At 36.9% G+C, this 13,391-nt stretch overlaps 1 protein-coding gene across 1 annotated transcript in view; it reads left to right on the forward strand.

The window, feature by feature from the left end:
• Positions 1-13,385, forward strand: part of LOC106884383 (ADP-ribosylation factor-like protein 8B) — a 61,698-nt gene extending 48,313 nt beyond the window's left edge. The window contains exons 3-5 of the mRNA XM_014935737.2: positions 9,487-9,648; positions 11,375-11,445; positions 13,043-13,385. Of these exons, the coding sequence (XP_014791223.1) occupies positions 9,487-9,648; positions 11,375-11,445; positions 13,043-13,098 (289 nt within the window). The 3' untranslated portion in view covers positions 13,099-13,385. The remainder of the gene's footprint in view (positions 1-9,486; positions 9,649-11,374; positions 11,446-13,042) is intronic.
• Positions 13,386-13,391: the final 6 nt, after the last annotated feature.

Below are 13,391 nucleotides of genomic sequence, written 5' to 3' on the forward strand. Positions count from 1 at the left end.
TGCTACCACCGTTCTTCCAGTCCTTCCAAGCCTGTTTCTTTTGTCTAATAGCCCTGTCTACCTCCTTGTTCCACCACCACGTTACTCTGGGTCGGGAGGGGACCTTACACCACCCACAAATCTGGTCGGTGGCTTTCAACAGGTTGTCCCGCAGAAATCTCCAATTGTCTTCCACGTTTTTCAACTTAGAAGTAGTCGATATTATTTCTGGAGCTGATTTTCAAGGAGAGAGAAATACCAAATATCTCTTCTGAAGACCATTTATCATTTTCAGCTTTATAGGCTGGCAGACTGCCAACTAAGAATTCTTCACTTATTCCATTTTTTTTCTTTTCAAGACTATACAGCTTAGCATCTCCAGTGTTAACTTCGTTCAATAGACAAATCCAAGGATGGTAATTCTTCAACTTTAAAATGTTGAAATTATCAAATTCCATATATCTGTATATAATTGTGGACTGACACTTTTGGGGTGATAAAGAACTACTTGATCTAAATTTAATTCATAAGAAATGAAAGTGAAAATTCACCACTTCCTTGCTTAATATCAGAAAACCGTGATCTAGCTCAGTCATGAAGCTGAATGAATTATATCTTTGCAAAGATGTACTATAAAAAATATTATTGTTCTTAACACCATCACCAGGCCTTTGGCTTCATGTTTTTGCAAGCATTCAAATCAAATTTTCAGTCAGTTTTATGTGCTGTTCATTACTGGATTAATGTGTACCATTGTTTCTTCTTCCTCCAACCCTTGCTCTCCCCCCACTCCTGAAATCATTAAAAGGATATTCTGAGTGAGGTGGTGTTGGTGGTACAGCAGCATTTTAAAGTTAATTCTCTAATAAATTAAAGAAATTTGGTGTACTGATGATTTTTTTTTTTTTTTAATATGGTTTTCATAACATTTGGCAGGTGAGAGATAAATATCTTCTTGGATAGAGCACTAGTCTACTCCAAGCCATTTTCTGCACAGCTTGGTCGTACTGATGAAATGTCAAATTAAATGTTCTGCCTAGAAACGCAATACCTGCTGCGAATTTGAACCCACAGTTCACTTGTGAAGAGACCAAATGGTCTTACCTTCTGTCCCTGGAGAGGTGCCACAGTGTGTGACTTCTTTGTTCTCTCCCACATCCTGGACCTGCGATAAATGGGGTGGGGTGGAGGCGGTACTGCTTCCGTAGCCGAACGGAACAAGACCCTGAAGTATCAAGAGCTAGCAGTGAACTATCTCTTCCAGTTTGTGGCGTTTGAGATGTTTGGAGGGGAAGGGCCGTTAACGGCGAAGTTCTGGTCATCGTTGGCAGCTCACCTTACTGAGGGGTCAGGTGATGCCTGTAAGGGTGCTTCGCCCAAAGTAATACCACGAACGTGTTGGCTTGTTTCAGTAGGTTGCCTTGAACCTTGTAGTGTCTGACCAATTGAGGCACTTGCTGCTGCATTGATGTTATACAGGCTGTTCAAAAAGTCTCTCCGCAGTGAATTCTTTTCATCCTGCACATCACTATGGCGCTACTTCAAGAGTTTTTCGGTGAACGGATTATTTCAAAGGGACTTCGGCCACCAAGATCACCTGATTTAACACCGCCAGACTTTTTTTTTCTGGAGAGCAAGTAAAGGATCAGTGTGCAAGAATCACCTGAAAACCATTAAATATTTACTGCGGAGAAACTTTATGAACACCCTGTATGTATGTATATATATATATATATAGATAGATAGAGAGAGAGAACTATCGTAAAATATATTCCTTTTCGCTGATTTATTGCAAATTGTAACAATTATTTTGTTCCTCCCGATATGTTCTGTAATCGTTTATTCACTACTCTCACAATCTAATACCTTATCCCTCATGATGTTATAACTCATCTGAGATAGATTATGCTTCCTATCATTTCACAATCATTATGATAAACACTAGTAATATATACAGGTCGAGTCAGCAGGCGATATCTTAAAGAAATTACATATAGTTCGGCCTCAATATATGATCGCTCGACTTGGTAGAAATACAACCAGATTAACCTGAAATAACGCCTTGCTGACCTAAAAGGAAAGGCACATTTGGATAATGTCGTAATTGACTGTTTGAAAAGTGTGGGGTGGGGTGGGGGAATGCCTGAGTGGACTGTTACTTTTAGATCGTATTTAATCACACATCTACCGAATAATTTCTGAACTGCCTAAAGCTGCCAGTAAAGGGAAATAAACTGTTTTAATGTTAAATTAACTCCCTTATCAAGCGATAGTAACACTTCAGAATATTTGATATTAATATAGGCGTAGGAGTGGCTGTGTGGTAAGTAGCTTGCTTAACAACCACATGGTTCCACGTTCAGTCCCACTGCGTGGCACCTTGGGCAAGTGTTTTCTCCTATAACCTGTATGTAAACAGTGATGGCCAACTCTTTTATCTTTTACTTGTTTCAGTCATTGGACTGTGGCCATGCTGGGGTCTGCCTTGATGGGTTTAGTCAAACAAATCAACCTAGTACTTATTAAGCCTGTATTTCATTGGTCTCTTCAGCTGAACTACACTGTTGCAGGGATATCAACAAACCAATGCCAGTTAAGCAATGGTAGTACACACACACACACACACACACACACACACACACACACACACACACACACACAGGTATACACATGACTGGCTTCTACCTTGTTTCTGTCTACCGAAAACATTTGGTACTGTAGTACAAATTTTGTCTATAGATCTTTAGCCATTATTGTATGTATAGTCAGAGGCAAACACCTGTTCCTGGGTATAACTTTAAACTGCATCCAGTAGTGGGGCCCTGGTTTAGGAGTTCCTGGGTTTTCAGGGGTGTGAAACCACCTCTTCATCAATATCGTTCCTAGGCCTAGTGGCAGACAAGGCTCTTCAGTTCTTAAGTTGCTCATGTAAGAGAGAGTAACTCAATACAGATCCTGTGTTCCGATAACTACTGAGCTCATGGTATTTGTTTTACCAGACTAATACAAGTTTGACAGACAAGAGAGTGGAACTGGCTCTGTAAAAACCATGCTCATGAAAATAATAAACTTCTGCTGCTTTGTGAGCTAATTTACTGAACCTTTTAAAAGGGCTAAGGGAGTAAACCCCTATAGAAAATCTGTAGGGAGGAACCCTAAGATAGATATGTGCAGACATACTTAACTATTGTTTGGCATCCTCTACAGCTCCATTGTTGGTGCAAATGTATTGACTTGTCTTTCCTTTCTGGCATGTCTGTGAGTGGAAAGGTGATAAATGTACTTGGAGCCAGGTACTTGCTTCTGGAAACATCCCAGACACAGCAGAGATGGCTAAGTTACTGGTTCTGCAATACTGTCAACAAATGACAAAAAAGGCCAACCAAATACTTTGTCGGTGTATTTAGTATCTTCATAAACAGAAAAAGATAAATCAACCAGACTAGTTTCAATCTTTTGTTGAGATTTCAGCAGTAACTAAGAACCCTTGTTAATTGTTTCTAGTATCTATGAAGATGGTGCCTATAAGGTTTCTCTTACTAAATGCTTAGTTAAATTGGACAGACCAATTTGCATGTATGAGTCACTCATAACAACTAATTTGAATTTTAAAAAATACTAGTTCATTAACAATGTTTTAAAACTGCACCGTACTTCAGAATATATCTATACGTTGTGAGCTATCGTTATGTTTAGACAGATGCAAATTCCTTGACTGTGTTGGTATAGAAGGCTATGGGTATGGCAGCATGATAAAAAGTTTACCTTTACAGTCACATGGTTCTGAGTTCAATCCTTTTGCATAGACTTTCAAGCAAGTGCCTTGAGTTGGCTAATTTCTTATGAGCAAGATTCTTATTTCTTTACTGCCCACAAAGGGGCTAAACATAGAGGGGACAAACAAGGGATTAAGTCGATTACATCAACCCCAGTGTGTAACTGGTACTTAATTTATCGACCCCAAAAGGATGAAAGGCAAAGTCGACCTCAGCGGAATTTGAACTCAGGACGTAGCGGCAGACGAAATACCGCTAAGCATTTCGCCCGGCGTGCTAACATTTCTGCCAGCTCACCGCCTTATGAGCAAGATTCTGTGGATGAAAATTGTACAGAAGTCTGTATGTATGTGTTTATTTGTGTGTGTTAGTGAAAAATGTAGACAGCTATAAAATTGGTAAAATGATGCTTTCAAACAAATATATCTTGTAGTTATTACTCTAGAGTTACACAGGCATTCTGTGGTCGTTATTGCCATTGTAAAGCCAGCAAATTAGTGATTGACATGTTGGAAATTTGTAAATAACACTATTGTCTACAAAGTGCTTGATATAAAATGTGTGTGTCTATATGTACAAACAAAACAAAACCTGCATTCAATACGTTTAGTTTATATGTAAACAGTTAATGATACATTTGTTTTTTTACTGTATATTAGTATCACACATACACATAAAATATACATGTGATCTTGTGAGCCATCTCAGATTTCACATACATAATATGTATACGTAAGTTAATCACTAACCGTTTACTTGTGTCAGTTTGTGTTTATGTGTAGTTACAGACATCGCTGTGTGGTTAAGATTTTTACTTTACAACCACATAGCTTTGAGTTCTTGCCTGCTATGCAGCACCTTGGGCAACTGTCTTCTATAGCTCTAGACTGTCCAATACTATGTTGCTTCTTAAATCCAACTTTTCTCTCAGGGCGCTTACACTCTGTTGTGTATGCACAGTGACATTACACATTCAGCGAAGCATACTGGCTTCATTCCTTACAAGCTTACACATGTCCTCAGCAGTCACGGCCCATGTTTTACTGCCATGTAGCATGGCTGTTCGTACACATGCGTCATACAGTCTACCTTTTGCTCTGAGTGAGAGGCCCTCTCTCACCAGCAGAGGTAGGAGCTCTCTGAACTTTGCCCAGGCTATTCTTATTCTAGCAGCTACACTTTCAGAGCATCCACCCCTGCTACTGACTTGGTTCCCTAGGTAATGGAAGCTATTAACTACTTCTAGTTTTTCTCCCTGGAATGTGACAGAAGCTGCTCTCTGCACATTTTTAGTGTTTATAGCACCTGAGCATTTGCCACATACAGAAACTATTTTCCCAGTTAGTCTTCCTATGATATTGCTGCACCTCTTATGTGTCCATAGCTTACACTGGGTACATCTTATGAAGGTTCTACCTACGCTTTTTCTACAGATCAAGCAGGGCCTTAAGTTCACTTTTCTTGAAGCTGGTGTTTGAATCTTAACAGAATGATTCTTATGTAAATTATGATGAAAGAGTTAGTTTCAAAATTGTTTTTAAAGCAGCCCCTCTTTTCCTGGTTGATTTTGTCAAATTTTTCTTGGCACGTGACTTTTTTAATCCATAGTGCAATTCCTTGAAAACCACTTTATACAGTATGATCATATGAATCAAAATTAAATAAGGATTAAGGCTGTTTTTATTTCCACGTGGGTCACATTAAGAAAATGGAAGATTTTCCCTCCGAAAGCTATAAAGAAAGATGCTGATATTTTTAACCAACGAAATCATTTTATTTTAAAGTCCAGTGTGACATACAACTTAGAATATTAAACCAGTGTTATATTCTTCATACTATTTAGTTTGTGAATCCCAATAAAACTGCTTCCCTCTGTGAACGTGTTATACTTAGTAATAAGAAGTAGATTTTTTTTTATTCCAGGAGCAAATAGTGTGTACTCATAATCTACGTCATTTTATTGATATACTTTGATCATTACCCCAGAATACAATCTGTGTTGAGTCACCACTCTATTATATGATCAGTTATGAAATCAATAAACATTTCATTCTTGTTCCACAAGCATTAAACACCAAAAAACAAATATCATTTCAATTATGTTATTTTGAGAGGATGGTGGAGGGGTAAATTAAAACCATTTTATTCCAGTAACTATTTGTTCCATGGATTTTTATCCCAGATCTTGTTAGGTTTTGTTGTATTTTTTCTATTTTAATTGAAGCAATAATTTTCTTTTTTTTTTTTTTTTTTTTTTTTTTTTATTCATTGGTATTGATTATCTGTCGAGTTGTTGCTTGTTCTTGATTAAGTGGTGATGTATTTTTATGGTTTGTTGTTTACTTAGAGAGGAAACAGCTGTCAGCCTTTCCAATGTACAACTTCTCGAAATAAGACTGTTAATAGTTTATTTCTGGAATAATATTCAATTTTTACTCTTGTTTATTTGACTCACGGGAGTTTTTCTGTTTGGTATTCATGGTAGAATATATAAGCAAGTCCTGGGTATTCCTCTGAAAGTGGAAGCTTTTGATAGAGCAAAACACTACAACTTTCCAATATTACTCAGTTCTTACTAAGTGAATATTAAAACTTTAAACATCGTTTAAATCTAAAGATTTGATTTTCATTAAAGCTATTTCTCTTCACTTCTTCTGTCATTTTTCTGAAGGTAGTCTTGGATATTGCAAGTTACACTCTTATGCTTCAATAAAATCTATGGCCTTGTGACTTGAGTAAAAAAAATCATTATTACTCATATTTACATCAGTTACCACTACTCCGTAGAGTACACACAGTGTAGGTTGTTGCCAGCGAGAAGTTAGTCAATGTGTTTGATAAATAACAATAATATTGTAAACTGGAGTAGTGCAATGGCTGTGAGGTTATGATACAGGATTACTGTTGACAACATTGTTACCAGTTCAAATTATTATTATTGTAATCTTTGAATGTTGTCAACGTCCACAAGAGCAACATACATAATTGTGCTTCAAAAACAACCTGCTAGAAATAGCATCCAAACCGCTTTCAAATCATACCCTGGTGTCTTGGATATTTTGTTGTACCAAATACACTATATGGTCGAAAGACTTCAGGATCACATACCTCTCTGATCAAGGCTTATTTGGGGCTAGTAAACTGCTGCTTATTTCAGTTTGACTGGCTGACAAAGGGGTTCAATTCCTACACCAACCAAGTTTTTATGTTGAATGACATGCATGTATAAATAAAATATACCCTATCAATATTCAGATTTACAGAACTCACACCACATATACTAGAATAAGAAATAGTTCTTCAAAAATATACCTAAAATATTATAACAACTGTTATTCTTCAATGAAAGTACTGTCATTAAACCCAAGATTAAGTTTGATTTAGCTGACTATTTACTTTTGATTGTATAAATGAGTCAATTTCATAGTGTATTTTCATATATGCTTCTCATTTTAGTCAATCTTTTTAGCTCGATTCCTTCTATCTACAAGATGCTGTATAGAATTTTAACAACTCAGTTTTCTTGATGTGTCTAGTCATGCTATATATATATATATATATATATATATTTATTTATTTATTTCTTCTGTTTTTGCTAGTATTTAGAAATTTCATAATCTCTTACATAACATATTCTTTGAAGTTGTTCAAGTAGAATTTTTTTCCCTTTCATAAAACTTTATAAGTTTCGCTGTTACCTCATCTAGAAATTATCTTTACTGTGTATATGAAAATCTATTCTTGACGTTTTCACAGTGACCATGTTGCTTCCAATCAACTCTGATTTAGTGTTACCAGGTAGTCAGCAGAACAATAAGGTGCAAGCTGCAAATCTTTTGTTTCTGATAAAACATTCCTCTGTTGGGGGAGGGTCATTTAATTAACATGTTTAATCTGCAACAATGAACTGCCTAATGCCTAATCCCCATGAGCTTTTTTTTTACCTTGCTATCTTAAAATTTTTTTTTCTTTTTTTGATTAACTTAGGTCACCTGTCTCAGAGGTGGTGGTGGTGGTGGGAGGGGGCTCTAGCAAAGTAGTCTCTGTTGCAAGCATTTTAACTAAGTCTCTTCTTTCCACCAGTTTGAAAAACTGTAAATAAAAAACAATTGTTTTAAAATATGTGCTCTGCCCAGATCTTAACCTCTTATGTTGGAATCTAAGTTATGGTCATTGATATATGTACTAGTAACATAGGAGTCACTCTTTGCTGTCTGATAGGTCACAGTAATCTTTTAAAGATTGTTGCAGTATTAATAGAAGTTATCAGTAAGAGGAACCATAAGAATTGAACAGTTTCTATAGTTGTTTAGCCCTAGTCAGCTCAGATCAAAGGCATTCAAGCATGTCCATTCCATCTTTTTTCCAATGTGTAGAGAACTTAAGACCACATTATCTAACAGGTTTTTTTCTAAGAAGGTGGAGTATTATAAGGCGATCTAACAACTATTTCTTGCAAGTCAAGCAACTGCATATAGGCTCCCACATTGGCTGATGCTTTTACAGTTTAATAAGATTTGTGGGTCTTAGCTAGAATATATATCATCATCATCATCATCGTTTAACGTCTGCTTTCCATGCTGGCATGGGTTGGATGGTTTGACTGAGGACTGGTGAGCCAGATGGCTACAGCTGGATGCTCTTCCTAATGCTAACCACTCCAAGAGTGTAGTGGGTGCTTTTATGTGCCACTGGCATGAGGGCCAGTCAGGCGGTTCTGGCTTGTTGGGTCTTCTTAAGCACAGCATATCTCCAAAGGTCCCGGTCACTAGTCTTTGCCTCAGTAAGGCCCAATATTCAAAGGTCGTGCTTCACCACCTCATCCCAGGTTTTCCTGGGTCTGCCTCTTCCACAGGTTCCCTCAACTGCTAGAGTGTGACACTTTTTCACACAGTTGTCCTCATTTATTTGCAACACATGACCATACCAGTGCAGTCATCTCTCTTGCACACCACATCTGATGCTTCTTAAATCCAACTATATATATAGTGATGCTCTCATCACAGCTCACCCACTTGATAATTAAAATATATAACTTGTAATCGAGAAATATTGGTGACTTTAGAATTACTTCCATCCTCCAAAGGAAAAGCAGGTTATATTGTATCTCTTACACATTTTCCAGGAAAATATTAAACTGCACTGGGGAGAGGAAACCAACTTGACAAACTCCTGAAGTTTCTGTTATTTAGGTTTAGTGTGTGGGATTTCAATATTGATTTTAAAAACGTCAGTGATTCAAATAGTGCAGTCTTGCATGAAAGTTGAACAGTGGGTCAGAGAATATGAACCCTGTGAATAATAAAAATCTCTAAATAGATGCAGAGGAAATATTTCATTAAAAATACACCACCTAGAAATGACTAATAGAAATATTGGTTGGAAGGTAGTGTAGATACAACTAAAAGATATTAATATGATTTCTTGAATCCCTTTTTTTTTTTTTTTTGATATCGCAGTAGGGTCATTATGCCAATAATAAACACATGCACAGGTTCTATTTCAGTTCTCTGTTTTTATTTGTCAATTGGTTAAATGACCCTCCCAAGATATCACAAAATAGGTTTCAATGCACAAGTCCACATCAAAAATTTTGCAAACCAAATACCAAAATAAAATATTCTTGTATACCATATTTCAGAAGTTCTAGCGTGTCTGTGTATTAATTTTATGAAAATTTGTATTTGTTTTTTTTTTTTTCTGCTTTAACTTAGTTTGTATTTAATTCTAGTTATATGGTAGATGCCGCTGACCTGGAGAAGACGGAGGCATCAAGAAATGAGTTGCATAATTTACTAGACAAGCCACAGTTACAGGGTATTCCTGTGTTGGTGTTGGGAAACAAACGAGACTTGCCCAGAGCCCTAGATGAGAAAGATCTTATTGAAAAAATGTAAGTGAATTACCGTCATTGTTTTAAAAGACTGTTTATTCTTGATGACAGCAATTATCATACAACCTTAATCTATGTTCTCTCAGCTCAAATACTCTAGAGTAAAATCTATTTCATTCAGATCTTTTGTTGCTTTCTTTTCATCTGCTGTGCATCATTCATTACTTACCTCCTCTCTATGTATAGTTTGTTTACCTTATTAACTTCTTCAGTTCTCATTCACATCTTGACCCAAACCCAACATTTCTACTAGGTGTATATTGTATATCCAATGGTTCATACCCAACTTGTTTCTCTTCAATCATGTACATCATAGGCGCAGGAGTGGCTGTGTGGTAAGTAGCTTGCTTACCAACCACATGGTTCCAGGTTCGGTCCCACTGAGTGGCACCTTGGGCAAGTGTCTTCTACTATAGCCTCAGGCCGACCAAAGCCTTGTGAGTGGATTTGGTAGACGGAAACTGAAAGAAGCCTGCTGTATATATGTTTATATATATATATATATGTGTGTGTGTGTGTGTGTGTGTGTGTGTATGTTTGTGTGTCTGTGTTTGTCCCGCTAGCATTGCTTGACAACCGATGCTGGTGTGTTTACGTCCCCGTAACTTAACGGTTCGGTAAAAAGAGACCGATAGAATAAGTACTAGACTTACAAAGAATAAGTCCCGGGGTCGATTTGCTCGACTAAAGGCGGTGCTCCAGCATGGCCAGTCAAATGACTGAAACAAGTAAAGAGAGTAAAGAGTATCCATTAAATTTATTGTCTGTGTTTCATTATCATACAATGTAAAGCCTGTCATTTTTTGTTTAGTTTACCAGTTTACCAAAGAGAATATCTATGTTGTTAGATATTAGCATCCCATTGAACTCATTTTGGCTCCAAGCTCTAACTACTACTTGTACTATTTTATAGTTCCACTCCCAATTTATAAGTGTGTCATGTGACTTTACAAAACTTATCTGCATCTTCCAGCAAGTCTTTCAAGTAATTTCTGGCTGCCTATCTTATTAACTACACCAGAACATCGAGTACAACTTCACTTTTTTTTTTTATCCTTTTTGGACATGGCCATGTGGTTAGATGTTTGTTTCTCAGTCACATGGTTTCAGGTTTAATCCCACTAGGCAGCATGTGGACAAGTGTCTCCTACAAAGCCTTGTGAATAAAATGTAGTAGATAAGAAATGGAAACTGTGTGGAATCGTATTTGTTGGACTTGTTTCTGGTAAGGCAACTGCAGGAGAAATATCTAGCCAAAGATGAACCTCTGTACTTGGCTTTTGTTGACTTGGAGAAAGCCTTTGACAGGGTCCCCAGATTCCTTATCTGATGGTCAATGTGAAAACTGGAGATAGACGAGTGGTTGGTAAGAGCTGTACAAGCCATGTCCAGGAAATAGAGGTAAATAGAGGCAGAGAGAATTCTTCAGTTTTGTTGGAAGTTTGAATAAAATAAACCCAGTTGTGGCTATAGAGTGGCTGGTCATTCCAAAATAGCAACAAAGTACCTCTAAGACTAGTAAGATGTTAAGGTGTTCTGAGAGCCTTTCACACTAGCAGGAAAAAATGAATGAATTTAAAAGTATAATAATGAATATTGTGATCTTCAGAACATTTCGTGATGTTTCTGTTATTTCCAAGTATATTGTTTAAAAAAAAAAAACCGTTTTTTAAAATAATCTATATCTATTTCACTTGACTAATTTTGTTTTCTGTTCTGTTCTTAGGAATTTATCTGCTATTCAGGATAGAGAAATTTGTTGCTATTCCATATCATGTAAAGAAAAAGAAAACATAGGTAAGTAATACCTTTTGATATGTCTCATAGACTTCAGAAACGTCCCGTTTTACTATTGTTTCAGTTGTTGACAATTCTAAGTAGTTGCAAGAATTTTATCTTTTGTCGTCTGTGTTAACATTGCCGTAAGAATATATTGCATAATGCTGGCTGATTGAAGGTTTGAGTTTGATCAAAGTGCTGCTTCCCTGATACTCTAAACCTGTCTTTTCCAATGTGGTTCAAAGTGTTATTCCTCAGGTACTCCAGACTTGTGTTATGCAATGTATGCTTAAGACACTTGTTTCCAAACTATATGAGTTCAATTTCAGTCCCATCTTGTAGCACACTTGAGCAAGTGTCTTCTACTATATAGCCCCAAACCAACCAAATCCTTGTGAGTAGATTTAATAGAAGGAAACTGAAAGAAGCTCATAATGTCCCATTTTGTAGCACACTTGAGCAAGTGTCTTCTACTATATAGCCTCAAACCAACCAAAGCCTTGTGAGTAGATTTAATAGAAGGAAACTGAAAGAAGCTCATAATGTGTGTGTGTTCCTTTTTGGCATCTTAAACCAGCGTCAATACCATGCAAGCAATGTTGTTCGTTTCTAATCATTTGTGAAAAAAATGTCTGGTCATGGGGGTAATTTTACTTTGTTTGGGAACCGGTGAGGGTTGGTGACAGGAGGAGCATCTGGCTGTAGAAAATTCATCTCAGCAAATTTCGTCTGATACATACAAGCATGAAAAAATTAGGCAGTAAATGATTATATATATATATATATGTTGCCAGTGCCCCTGGACTGGCTTGTGCGGGTGGCACATAAAAGACACCATTTCGAGCGTGGCCGTTTTCATGCGGGTGACACGTAAAAGCACCCACTACACTCTCTGAGTGGTTGGCGTTAGGAAGGGCATCCAGCTGTAGAAACTCTGCCAAATCAGACTGGAGCCTGGTGTTGCCATCCGGTTTCACCAGTCCTCAGTCAAATCGTCCAACCCATGCTAGCATGGAAAGCGGACGTTAAACGATGATGATGATGATGATATATGTATGTATAATATGCTCACACACACAGATCTATATGGTGGTCTTTCACATGGCTTCAATCAACCAAATTCCACTCAACAGCTTAGCTTGTTACTAAGGAAACAAGACAGCAAAGTGAGATTTACAGTCAAGTGTATAACAATGGCTTTTGGTTAGCTAAAATTACCTAACATTTGTAAACTTTAACAGCTGTTAACATTTTATTTATAAATTTATGGCAAAAATGAGTTTCCTTTTCATAATACGCTCTGGGGTCGATTTGCTTGACTAAAGGCGGTGCTCCAGCATGGCTGCAGTCAAATGACTGAAACAAGTAAAAGATGAAAGATGATTAGCATACATAACTAAATCAATATAGCCAAATTTGAAAACAACTGGATTAAAATTGCAAAAATATAAAGTCTGTGACTACAACCAAAAAGATTCTAATACATTAATCTCATAGTCACTGTACCTCTAGTAATTAAATGTTCAATTATAATTTTATATTATTAACAGTAAACCCATCTCAGAGTCCTTCTTCCAAATGAAATTCACTCATTCTATTGTTTCTTCTCTTTCAGATATAACTTTGCAATGGTTGGTGCAACATTCAAAATCTGGTGGGCGATTAGGCTGATGTGTGTACAGTACACTGATTTATCTATTTGAGAGATTTGCTAATGACACCTCCACCACTTCTACCAAAATTCATCATCATACAGACACCTGTGCTCAACATTTTTCACTTTGGTTGTTGTTGTTGTTTTCTCACTTTCCCCCCTCTCTCTCTTTTTACAAACAGCTGCTATTTTTAGTTGCAACTAACGAAAGGTCAGTTAACTTCTTCAAATATTATTAAATGTAAAACCAAGTAACACATCTTCACAAACACACACGTGTGTGTTTGTGTGTGTATGTAAGTATGTATAT

Source organism: Octopus bimaculoides, chromosome 3, assembly GCF_001194135.2.
Source record: "Octopus bimaculoides isolate UCB-OBI-ISO-001 chromosome 3, ASM119413v2, whole genome shotgun sequence".
In the NCBI taxonomy this organism is placed as follows: Eukaryota; Metazoa; Mollusca; class Cephalopoda; order Octopoda; family Octopodidae; genus Octopus; species Octopus bimaculoides.